General features: G+C 40.8%; 1 protein-coding gene across 3 annotated transcripts in view; it reads right to left on the bottom strand.

Annotated features, from left to right (window-relative positions):
• The window catches only part of Zcchc4 (zinc finger CCHC-type containing 4), a 35,932-nt gene that overhangs the window by 17,498 nt on the left and 5,619 nt on the right, over positions 1–12,815 (bottom strand). For all 3 annotated transcript variants that reach the window (XM_090343750.1, XM_090343749.1, XM_090343751.1), the window contains exons 4-8: positions 10,153–10,428; positions 8,075–8,155; positions 5,081–5,153; positions 1,731–1,881; positions 701–801 (exon numbers count right to left, since the gene is read on the bottom strand). In XM_090343750.1, the coding sequence (XP_090199876.1) occupies positions 701–801; positions 1,731–1,881; positions 5,081–5,153; positions 8,075–8,155; positions 10,153–10,428 (682 nt within the window). The remainder of the gene's footprint in view (positions 1–700; positions 802–1,730; positions 1,882–5,080; positions 5,154–8,074; positions 8,156–10,152; positions 10,429–12,815) is intronic.

Consider the following 12,815-nt stretch of genomic DNA (forward strand, 5'->3'; position numbering starts at 1 on the left):
AAACAAACAAACAAACAAACAACAAAAAAAAGATTCCAGTTAAGGTCCATATTTTCTCTCATATGTGGAAACTATATCTAAAATACCGTGGGACATGATAATTATACAGGACTGTGGACACTCATACACGGTGAGACTAAGGAGAATATTCTTAGGGGAAGAACACAAAGGTACAATGCCTATGTGCCTCTGGTCATATAAAATAATATTTATCCACATGAAATCCAGGAAATGAAACAGTAAGTTTCTTTCTCTGTTGTTTCTGTTTTCATTTCTTTTTGTCTTGTTTGTCTGTCTGTGGGAGAGTAAAGTGGGGATGGGGACAGAAAAGGAGGGACAAAGGTTGAACAAATGAAATTGGACACAATGTTGAAAATGAACCATACAACTTGGGGTGAGGATGGGAGGGAAAAACTGTTAAGAAAACGAGGGAAGGAGTGACAATGTCCCAAAAGAAATATACTCTCTATCTGACTTATGTAACTGTAACCCCTCGGTTCAACTTTATAATGACAATAAATAGTTTTTTAAAGATTACAGTTAAATACCATAGGACTAATCGATGTATGGGATAGTTTGAGTATTTAATATGACTCAAACTACTTTAATTTACTAAAATAAGGATGGTCTTATCAGAGCAATTTAGCATTTATTTAATATTCATTCTTCAAAAATGTCAGAAAACAGACTATTACTATACCTGATAATCCAGCATGGAGAAGCTTGGAAAAAATTGACAAATTCGAGACTCAAAAAAATAAGGGAATATCCAGAAAACAGGCAGTTCTTTATGGCTGTTATCTAATGCATCACACATACAAAAAAAAGAAAAGGAAAAATAAGAAACTGATACTAAAACATTAAACAGCTTTAATGGAAAAGCTTCTGCAGACATTTCCAGTTCAGTTGTTCATATATTTATCAATTCAGTTGTTCATACAAAAAGAGGATTATTACAGTGCCACTCCAATGTATCCTTTCCAAGGGTCCATAGAAATATTGTATATGTAAAACAAAACACTGACATAATCTGCTCTGACTAGTGTTCTTGAGAACCGCGAATAAATGAAATATGTACACGAGTCATGTTTTCTTTTATGTTTTTTAAAGCATACAACTTAGCACAATTAATAGAGAGCTTGTTCATACAACTCTGTACACTCTGAAAATTTATCTACTCACAAACTGGAAGCTGTAACTAAACAACAAATGTATTGGCCAATTAGATAATTACATAAAACAAAGCTGAATGAGCCCACCTTTAGGGCTGGGAATCAGTGTGGCTTAACCACTACGAGCATTCTGGATGACTACCCAAATATTGGCAGTGTTCCAAACTTTGGGCCTGGGGCTGGTTGACCTCTTGAAATTCTGGGTAAGACTTTAGGAGCAGAGCATAGAAGATCCAGAGAGCAGAGAGAGGTGACTGTCTTATTCATCTATCTATTCCTAGGACCTACGCAGTACCAGCACATGTTACTCACTCAGTTAAGTTTTATTGAACAGATAATAGTTTTCTGCTATTCTTCATATTGTCCCACCAAAATGTGTGTCACCAAGAAGACATACAAACTGTTCGATGACAGTGAAGTTTGCCCATCTTCTAACAAGAACCCGATACATGTATATTCTCCAGTGCAGTTCCTGAGCTTCACTAACAACTGACAGGGAGTAGAGAAGCAGTTTACTATATACACACTTACCTTGTAGGAAGTAAAACAATTCCCTACCTTGACTTTGACCTTCCTTCCATATAGCAATTATCTTCTTGAATGTGATAGCCAGAGGCTCAACCAAGCCACCAAAAGGAGGGTCTGTGATCATAATGACGCCATCACCTTCATCTTCCTGTAAGAATGCTCTGCATACATCAAGGGCAGCCTGGAACAAACAAAAACTCGAAATTAGGACAAGATGGGTGAAAACACATCAGATTCGTCCTCATTCTTCAACAAGTCACCACAGTCCTGTGCTCATATCCCAGGTCCTCTTAGCCATTCCCATCAGAGATTTTATCACTGCGGTCCATGATAAGCAGCTTTTCAAATTACACATTCAAACACCACCACTATCACAAAACTACATATTTCACATGGATAAGTTAAAACCAAATTTTGTCATCTAAAAGAAAGACACTCATTACCCATGCAAACAACCTACTATGACTCAACTCCATAACCCAGAGCAAGGACAGTTTTAAACACTGGGAACACAGAGGGAAATAAAATATATTTTTTTTCTTATCTGGCTTGGGCAACCACCATGAGTTCAGTTTAATAACACCCACAAATCACTAGACAAGTATGTTCATGCTTACTCAGGCCTACCTGGAACTGCCTACATCCTCAGTCCAGGCTGATCTTGAACTGAGGACCCTCTGCAGGGTTGGATTACAGATGTGGGCCACCATACCTCGATATATGCAGCTTGAAGTATGAGGTAAGTGTCAGACATAAGTGAACATGCACAGTAAGAAAGTAAAAATTCAGAAATAGGAGTTTGGCCTAGAGGTAGAGTGCTTGCCTAGCATGCATGAAGACCCGGGTTCAATACCTTGGTACCACATACATAGAAAAAGCTGAAGTGGTGCTGTCACTCAAGTGGTACGGCGTTAGCCTTAAGAAAGCCCAAGGATCAGGGCAGGGAGTTTGGCCTAGTGGTAGAGTGCTTGCCTAGCATGCATGAAGACCCGGGTTCGATTCCTTGGTACCACATACTTAGAAAAAGCCAAAAGTGGTGCTGAGGCTCAAGTGGTAGAGCTCTAGCCTTGAGAAAAATCCAAGGACGGAGCTCAGGCCCTGAGCTTAAGCCCAGGACTGGCAAAAAGAAAAAAAAAAAAAAGAAAGCCCAAGGAGTGGACAAAAAAAGTGAAAGTTTACAAATAGAAAAGCCTATCTAGACTATGAAATCATGTTACTAGCACACTTTGCCAGTAAGCAAGTACAATTTTTAGTAAACTTAGGTTAGCATGAACTTTATCACTTTTTCATTTGAGCGAGCTTCACAGGAGATACCTTGTACATTATCTCACATTTACTGACTGGGAAGCAGTCTTTAAGTTTTGACTACAAAAGCAAATCAACACCTACAGCATAGAAAAGAAAAGTTTATTAAAGTTTAATAGAGCTTTAAACTTTAATACGCTTGTGTGTACTTCATAATAAAACATATATTATTCTAGGTAATAAATCAACTTAGGAGCCCCAACTGATGAGAGAGAAAAGTAAACCTTCCCCATCATTTCTCCTGTGCAGTCCTCACTAACTTCCACTGGACCCATGTGATGGGGTGTGAGTACTGAGTTTACTCACAGTTCACCTGTGCCCTGCCCTCCTCCCCTGCTTCCACCAACAAAGATTATGAGTGCACATGATGATTTGGAAAGGCTTCCAGTTCCTTAGTTTAAAAGTGGAAGAAAAAAAGAAAGATAATAGACCAGCTAACAATGCCTAGACGCAAACAGAACATTCACAGGCATGACAGCATCAAGAGGTGCCCAGGGCCCAAGTATGCCCGCCTATGGGCAACACAAGCTTGCGATGCCACCAGTGTCAGCAGTAACCTGACTCAACATCTCACGTCTCACTAAAACAGTGTTTGCCATCCATGTGATCTACCCTTCCACATACTTGAACCCCTTGTCACCAGGCACATGACATTTCCATTTCCTTCAAGACTGCAGGGGAGGCACTGAGAAATCCTGGGTGGGGAACTCCTACTTGTAATCCAGGAGACACCCTCCCCCTCTCACCTCCCACCCCCGCAGTGCCGAGCTCAAGGGAGAAGCTGGGATTCTCCAAAGAACCTGTACAGCTCCATGGACACCAGGTGGGCAGGAGATGCTGAGAGATAGATTAGGAGAAGGAAACCCCACTGGAGAACCTGATGCCAGCAATGGACCAAGAAAGGGCAGATGGGTGGCAAGATCATTACACGTTTCTGCAGCTGGGTTACAGAGGGACCATGGGTAAAAAGTAAAGAGAAATCTGCCTGGACTGCTGTTTTCTTCAGGCAGAGACCAAGGGGGATTGCAGCCTTGGCAGCTAATTCACCATTATGTCAGAAACGTTCCTGTCAGGTATCAAATTAACGCACAAGAGGAACACATAGAATTTCCTAGAAAAATACTGCACATTGCTTTTTTAAAATACATAAAGTTGTTGGCTACAAGGTATTTAAATGTTATATTACCTTTATTTTGTCTTTATTGATGAAATTATAGTAAATTAAAAATAAACACCAGGCATCAGTGGCTCACACCTACTCAGGAGGCTGAGATTTAAGGATTGCAATTTGAAGCCGGCCTGGGCAGGAAAGTCTGTAACATTCTTATCTCCAATTAACCACCAAAAAGCCAGAGGTGAATCTATGGCTCAAATGGTAGAGTGCTAGAGCAAACGCAGGCACTCCACTAAAGCCCCAGGACCAACACAAAGAACAAACAAAAACAGCAAACCCTAACTCCCTACTGTAGCTGCCAGCAGTGGCAAAAGAAACAGAAGCCCCAGCGCCCAGCTCTACAATATCCATGTCTTACCAGCCCACAACTTATCACTTCCACACATCACTTCCAAAACTCCCTGCCTTCCAAGGACAAAATATAAGGCAGGCCCCTAGATCAAGTCAGCAGCCAATATACTTGTCACAGTCCTGCTTCCAAAAGCAGTCATCTAGAATCTACTTCTTGCCTCTTTTCCCAGAGCCACCATCCTGGTTTAGAATCATTCAGCAGTGCACTGTTTTCATCTCCTACATTCCATCATGCTCCTCTACTCAGGCCCTGGGGCCTTTCCACCAGGAACAGGCCACAGATCCTGAGCATAAACAGCAAAGCAGAGCACCGGGAGAGGAGCAGCAGGAATAACAGCACAAGTCAGAAACAAAAAGTCCGTGAAGCTTGCTAACAAAATGGTCTCTATTCAAAATGCAATGAAAAGAGAATGAAAGAATCACTTCTGGCTGCTCAATAAGCCTCCAGTAAGTGAACAAAAATAACTGCCAACAAATGGCAGAAAAATAACAAAGGAGGCACTCTTGAATTCGTAAGTCTACAATAAAAGAATGAAGTCATTATTCTTACCTTGCCATCAAAGAAATGATGGTTAAACATATTATAATGGCAAAAGCTATCTTCCATATAAAACTGTGAATACCTGTAAAATAATTCATTTCTGGAGTTACTTGCCAGTTACAGTCATACAGTAAACAATTATACGCTAAAATATGAACTTTAAGTACTTCAATAAAATAAATTTCAGTATTTTTTTTTCAGTCATGGGACTTGAACTCTGGACCTGGGTGCTCTCCTTGAGCTCCAGCTCAAGGCTACTGTTCTAGCACTTTGAGCCACAGCACCATTTCTAGTTTTCTGGTGGTAAATTAGAGATAAGTCTCAGGGATTTTCATGTGCCCGGGGTGGCTTTGAACGGTGATCCTCAGATCTCAGCCTTCTGAGTAGCTAGATTACAGGCATGAGTCACCATTGCCTGGCATCTTTAGTTTTTTTGAAATAAGAAATACTTTCCAATGTGAAAGGGTATCAATGTATGTGAATTAATGCACCTTCTATCTGGCAAATATCATGTAACCCTTTTACTAATTACAATAAAAAAAAAAAAGAAATACTTTCCAAAAGTTTCAAGGAATCTACAACAATGAACTTCAATTATTTTCCTCAGTTTAGTAAACCATTGGCAAAACTACAGAATACTCGTATTTAGATAAAAAATCAACTTCCTTAATAGCTTAATGGCTGCAAGTATTTTTTTCCTGGTTAACAAAAAAAAAGAGTAAATTTTTTGTTGTTTTGGTTTTTGGTAGTCAGCTTGAATTCAGGGCCTGGGCACTGTCTCTAGCTCTTTTGCTCAAGGCTTCCAAAGTTGCACTGCTGGGTTTTGAGTCGTTAATTGGAGATAAAGAGTCTCATAGGTACTTTTCTGCCCTGGCTAGCTTCAAATCACAATCCTCAGATCTCAGTGTCCTGAGTAGCTAGGATTACACATATGAACCACTGGTACACGGGTTAAAAAGAATAATAGTTAATGTAACAAAGAACATATTTAAGAAAATATGCTCTTTGATCTAATAAGAAGAAATAGGACATTTCCTACTTCTTGAATCTGTGCCAGGAAAAGGGTATTTGTTTACAGACTGAACTACCTTACTCTTTTAATAGACTATTAGAAAATATCAAAATGAATTTGAGACCAGCTTTGGATATTAATATTTTATAAATTTCTACTAATTTACTGGGAAAACTGCTACATTATGGCTTAAATTTATACTTAGGCAATTGCTCAGATACCTAAGTTTGATTCCTCAGGACCATACAAAGATCAGCATCACAAAGTGCATGGCCAAAAGTGAAGGTGATGCTTCCTGCAAAAACCTAGGCCAACCCAGAGAAATAGGCAATGGAAGGACAGATGTCCCCAGGGCTCACTTGAAAATCCTCCTAGATAACATTTCTTATGCAGTGCAGATTCATAACAGATAGGTCTAACAGAAAAAGTTGTTTAACATAACTAGGATTCCTCTCCTGGGTTTGCCAGACTAAAATCAGGACTCACTTCTTTTTTGTCAATTGTGGGGCTTGAACTCTGGGCCTGGGCACTGTCCCTGAGCTCTTCAGCTCAAGGCTACCACCCTACCCCTTAAGCTACAGCACCACTTCTGGTTTTCTAGTGGTTAATTGGACTTTAGTGCCTGGGATGGCTTTGAACCACGATCCTCACATGCCAAGCCTTCCGAATAGCTAGGATTACAGGCACGAGTTCCCAGCACCCAGCGAGCTTTTTTTTTTTTTTTTCTTTTCCAAACCAAAACCCTCCAGGTCTCATATTCCTGAGGAGCTAGGATTACACGTGTGAGCCACCAGAGCCTGGCTAGCCATAGATCTTAATGTGGTACTTCGCACTTTAAAAATCTGCCTGCCTTGTTTTAAGGCTAAGAAAATATACTTAATTTCATAGACTTTCTCCAACAAATACTGGAGTATTGACCAAATAATCTATCAGATCTATTTAAATAAAAGGAAACACAAAGCCTAATTCCTTTAGCACCTTGAAGAACATGCAAAAGAACCTATAAAAAATACACTGTCATATACAGTGACCATAAGCTCCTGGAATTGAAGCAATTATAGAAATGAGGAGAGTATTTCCACTCTCTAGACTTATGGAGTGGAGGAGTAGAAATGTCACTGTGCTACAAATCAAAGGTATGCACCTCCTACAGTACCACCCGAGGGAGACTGAAGCTGTGTTTCTGTCTGTCTAACTACTCAGATGCCAGCTAACCCTATGCTTGATATAAGCTCATGTGTCTGCTCACCCCCACCCTCCTTCTGGGCCTTGTTCCATCCCTAGTTTGTGTTCTCTTCACTCCTGGTGGTCTAGGGAGACCGTATACACATCATCTGCTAAAATTTACTTTTATTTATTCATTTATTGATGTGTGTGTGTGCACACATGCCAGTCCTGAGGCTTAAGCTCAGTGCCTAGGGCTGGTCTATGAGCTTTTTCTACTCAAGGCTAGCCCCTTTCCCCTTTGAGTCATAGTTCCACTAATGGCTTTTTAGTGGTAAGCTGGAGGTAAGAGTCTCATACACTTTAAACCATGGCTTTAAACCATGATCCTCAAATCTGAGTAGCTAGGATTGTAGCTAGTCTCCTGAGTAGCTAGGATTATAGGCATGAGCCACTGGTACCCTGTTTAAAACATTTTTAAAATGTCTTCTCATCTATGGTATCAGAAGAGGAGACAAGGTTGCAGAAATCAGATTCAGCACAACGTAAGTACATGAGAAAACCTTGATTAAATGGAAACATGCCTGTTTTCTAATTCAGACAACTAGATTGGTCATTAGCAGTCATCTAGGCAATGTGCAGATAGACTGCCTCCTATCTGAAATACAGATCGTGCACTCAATGTACATGATTAAAACATGCTCATCACCAATGACCTCTAAATGTCAACCACAGACTTGTGACAAACCCTATTCATAATTAAGAAGAACGAAGACATAAAAAGAAACAGTAGATGATAAAGACAATAAAATATTTTGTAAACCTACCGAAAGTCAATATCCAATAAAAGGCTTTTAATGTCAGACTTCTTGTCACCTGCTGCTGTCACTCTGATCAGCTCATGCAACCTACAGCCATCAGTGAAACAAACTTAGTAAGAAATCACCAGTGTCACAGATCAAAAGCAAACAGGCGAGGGGGGAAGGGAAATGGGGACCATGACATGTGAAAGGGTATCAATGTCTGGGAATTAAGGCACCATTTATCTGGCAAATATCATGTAATCCTTCTATTAATTACAATAAAAAATATATTAAAAAAAAAAAAGCAAACAGGCAACAAAAGCCATCCATGTTGTTCTGATGTATTTGGAACCTCAAGGAAATGTTGAAAAGAACTAGAACATAACTGGGGTTTCAGTTTTCAATTTTTTTTGTTTTTCTTTTTGGTGCCAGTACTAGGGTTTGAACTTAGAACTTAGAGCTCTCATTTGGCTTTAGTCACAGCTCCACTTCTGGCTTTTTCCTGGTTAACTGGATGTGTCTACTCAAACTGGCTTAGAGCCAAAATTCTTAGATCTCAGCCTCCTGGACTAGTGTGACCCACTGCTACCTAGCTGGCTTTTTTTCTTTTTTTCCTCCTAGGTCCAAGAGTGGGACTTGAACTTGATATCTGATGCTTTTGTTCATTGTCTGGTGCTCTACCATCTGAACCATGCCTCTAATTCCTTTTATTTTTTGAGTTAAGAGGGAGTTTCATTGTTATATTTCCATACATGTGTTTAGTGTACTTTAAATTCACCCCACCACCAGATCTTCACTGCTCCCTTTCAGCATCAGGTGGTTTCATTCGTGTGTGTGTGTGTGTGTGTGTGTGTGTGTGCGTGTGTGTGTGTGTGTGTTTGTGTGTGTGTATACACATCATTTCACCATTTGTCGGTGTGATGACTCATGTGTGTAACCCCAAATACCAAAGAAATGAGGATTGTGAGCAGTCTCATGACACAGGAGAATTACCAGTCTGCACAAAAGTTAGGGAGATCCCATGTCAACAGAAAAGGCAGACATGGTGTAAGCCTGTAATTGTAGCTAAGTGTGAAGCACAGATAGGAGAATTTCAGTCTAAGCAAGACTAAGCAAAAATACAAGACTAAGCTGGGTGCTGGTATCTGTATTCCTACTACTCCTATATGCCTACATTCAGGAGCTCTAAGCCAGCCTCTAAGACTCTTATCTCCGATTAACCAAGAAAACGCCAAAAGTAGAAGTGTGGTAGAGTACAAGACTTGAGCAAAAAAGTGCAGAGCCTGATTCAAGACCTAGTACCCAACTTGGCCCTTCAAGTTCTGGAATAAAAGCCTACAGGTCATTGAAAAGAAAGAAAGAAAGGAAAGAAAGAAAGGAAGGAAGGAAGGAAGGAAGGAAGGAAGGAAGGAAGGAAGGAAGGAAGGAAGGAAGCAAGCAAGCAAGCAAGCAAGCAAGCAAGCAAGCGGGCCAGGAGTTTGGCCTAGTGGTAGAGTGCTTGCCTAGCATGCACAAAGACCCGGGTTCAATTCCTTGGTACCACATACATAGAAAAAAATCTGGAAGTGGTGCTGAGGCTCAAGTGGTAGAGCTCTAGCCTTGAGAAAGTCCAAGGACAGTGCTCAGGCCCTGAGCTCAAGACCAGGACTGGCAAAAAAAAAAAAGAAATAAAGGAAGGAAGGAAGGAAGGAAGGAAGGAAGGAAGGAAGGAAGGAAGAAAAGAACGAGTGCATGTACATGAGTGGCCTAAATACCTCTGCCCCCAACCCCGCCATACACACCTGTAAGACTCCACCTGAAAAAATAACCCAAGCAAAGTTCTAAGGGCACGGCTCAACTGGTAGATCACTTACTCACAAACTATAAGGCCCTAAGTTCAAATTCTACTACTATCACTCACACCAAAAAAGGAAAAATAAAATAAATGAAGTATCAAAGATATATTCTAAGACAGAAAGAGAACTATGTAGGTTTCTCCAGATGGAGCATGAGCTGCAGAAGAACCTGCTCTCCACTTGCTTTGATGACTCCAAAGGCTTCAACATTGTACCTGACACAAGTAAACAACTATTTTATAAAATGTTCCTCGCAAAACAAAATACCTTGGTGTTCCAACACACAGTACTCTTCTGAATCCGAGGGTAGAAAGGAGGTGTACCAGGAACTGACAGGTCCTGTCAGCAAACAGATACTGGGCATTGGTCTTCTTGTTTTCCAGTGGGTGAAGGAGCTGACTGGGCCTCTGGAGCTGGGCCGTGGAGACTTGGCCCTGCAGCTCGTGTTCCTCATGCTCCCCCCAGTCGTTGGGAAGCAGCAACTGCTGACATCGTCCGCAGAACTTCCTCTGAGGCAAGGGCAGCTGAACAAACCTCAGCAACCTGGTACACACAGAAGACACAGACGTTAAATTGGTTCTGTTAGAGACAATGTATTTTACTATTTTGAGCATCCAAAAAGTATTCTGACTCCCAGAACAGTATTGCAGGAAGAAGCAAAAAGAAAAATTTGCAGAACATGGGCTAGAATTGATGTCTGGTTGTGTATCTACAAAGTGGGAAAGAATCAGCAATTTCCTAAGAACTGAGATGTTCCAACTCCGTCATGAATGAAGATCAATATCCATTTAAAAGTACTGGCAATTGCTAGAATGTTTGAATTTATTGACAAATGCATGTGCTCTAACTTGGATGTGTTAAACAGTCTGACTCAGTTGACATTTTAAAATGGGAAATTAAGATCATTTTTCAAGTCTTGTAGCATACTTAGCAAGAAAAAAATATATCCTAAAAGAAAAGATGTTCCTACAGAGCTCCTCTGCTCTTAGCAATACTGATGAGGGCTGACAGAAGCCCTCATCAGTATACCCCAGTATAGCCAGACAACATTCAAAGCCTTAACAAAAGCTACACTGAACCAGGTATGGGAGTACATGTCTGTAATCCCAGTACTGGGGATGAGCCAAAAGGACTGGCAGCTCAAGTACAGCCTAAGCTTCATGGTAAGATTCCATATCAAAAAAGAAAAAAAGGTCAATGGCTTATGGTTCCTACCTGTAATTCTAGCTACAAAGGAGGCTGAGATCTAAGGATTGTGATTCCTGCCAGCCCAGGCAGGAAAGTTTCTAAGAATCTGATTTCCAGCCAGGTGTGGTGGGCTTTTGCCTATAATCCTAGCTACTCAGGAGGCTGAGATATGAGGATCTCAGTTCAAAGCCAGCCGAGGCACTAAAGTCCTGAAACACTTATCTCCACTTAAAACACCCAGAAAATCAGAAGTGGTGCTGTGGCTCAAGGGGTAGAGCGGTAGCCTTGAGCTAAAGAGCTCAGAGACAATGCCCCATCCAAGTTCCAGTCCCACAACTGACAAAAAAAAAAAAAAAGAAAAGAAATCTGACCTCCAGCTAAACACACACACACACAAAACAGAAGCGGTAGAATACTAGTCTTGAGCAAAAAAGCTAAAGGACAGTACCCAGGCCCTGAGTACAAGCCTCACAACCAGCACAAAAATAAATACATAAATCTATCCGTGAAAAAAGAGAAACAGATTAAATTGGAAAGTTCCCTTGCTTTTTTCCAAAATTACCCTAATATCTGACTTCAAAGTGATATCTTTTCTTTTTCTCATTTGATTAGAGATAAATGGAAAGAAAATAATTGTGATCAGTATGTCTTTCTTTTTCTTTTGGTGCCAGTTCTGGGGCTTGAACTTAGGACCTGGTTACTATTCCTGATCCTCTTTGTGCTGAGGGCTGGCACTCTACCTCTTGAGCCATAGCTCCACTTCCTGTGGTCAGCATGTCTTAAAAGCCAACAGTGTAATTGCAATGCCAGCTATGGAATCATAGAAAGAGAGCACTGCTGAGGACTACAGAGGCTGAGAAATGTCTAAACCAAGCATTCTAGGAGTGGGCCAAGGGCTTCTGGCTTGACAGAAACAGCCGAGTTTCAGTGGAACTAATTGTGTATTGTAGTGTAAAACTATTAACTTACCAAGGAATGGAGTGGTACTAAAGGGTGTTTCACCTAAGCTCAGCCTCCCTTCAAAGCACCCACAGTAGCAACAGGCATGCTGCAATGAAACAGCTAGAAATAAACCAGTGTGCCAATAATATCAATGCCCCTTCATCTGTGTAAGTGCTCTGACAGCTTCATCCATGACTCAGAGGAAAAAAGACAGAGCGATGGAGACAAGAAGAAAATACTTAGCAACTCAAAGTCAAGTCACATAGGAAAGGGCTTAGAGACAGGGCAGAGGGAATTGCTATCACAGTATGACTTAGAATACAAGACAGATCCAAATTTTTGGTGAATTTAAGGTAAAGGAAATGGAGGAGAAAGTGGTAATCAGTGCAAGCACAATGGTCTCTCGTAGTGAACAACCAGAAGCCACAGAGAGCCAAACACTGAAAAGACAAGTGGAAGAGCAATAAGTAGTATGTGAGGCACAGAAATTAACTCTGAAAAGAAATAATCTACTAAAGCCTGCTTATGAGAAGCCAAGACAGGAAAAAATTATACTAAGCCCATCATTTCTCATGAAGGCAAAGAAAGGATTAAATAATGGTTTAGTAAGGTAATGCTAAACTTGGTAGTCTCTAGCTATTCAGGAGGCTGAGATGCAGTCAGAACCTGCCCAGGCAGACAAATCCTTGAGATTCCTATCTCTAATCAACCAGCAAAAAGACAAAGTGGAGGTGTGGCTCAAGTGGTAGAGCAACAGCCTTGATTCCTAGACTTCAGTGGCAATGTCCAGGGCTCAATAT

Source organism: Megascapheus bottae, chromosome 13, assembly GCF_031878675.1.
Source record: "Megascapheus bottae isolate mThoBot1 chromosome 13, mThoBot2.hap1, whole genome shotgun sequence".
NCBI classification, from domain to species: Eukaryota; Metazoa; Chordata; class Mammalia; order Rodentia; family Geomyidae; genus Megascapheus; species Megascapheus bottae.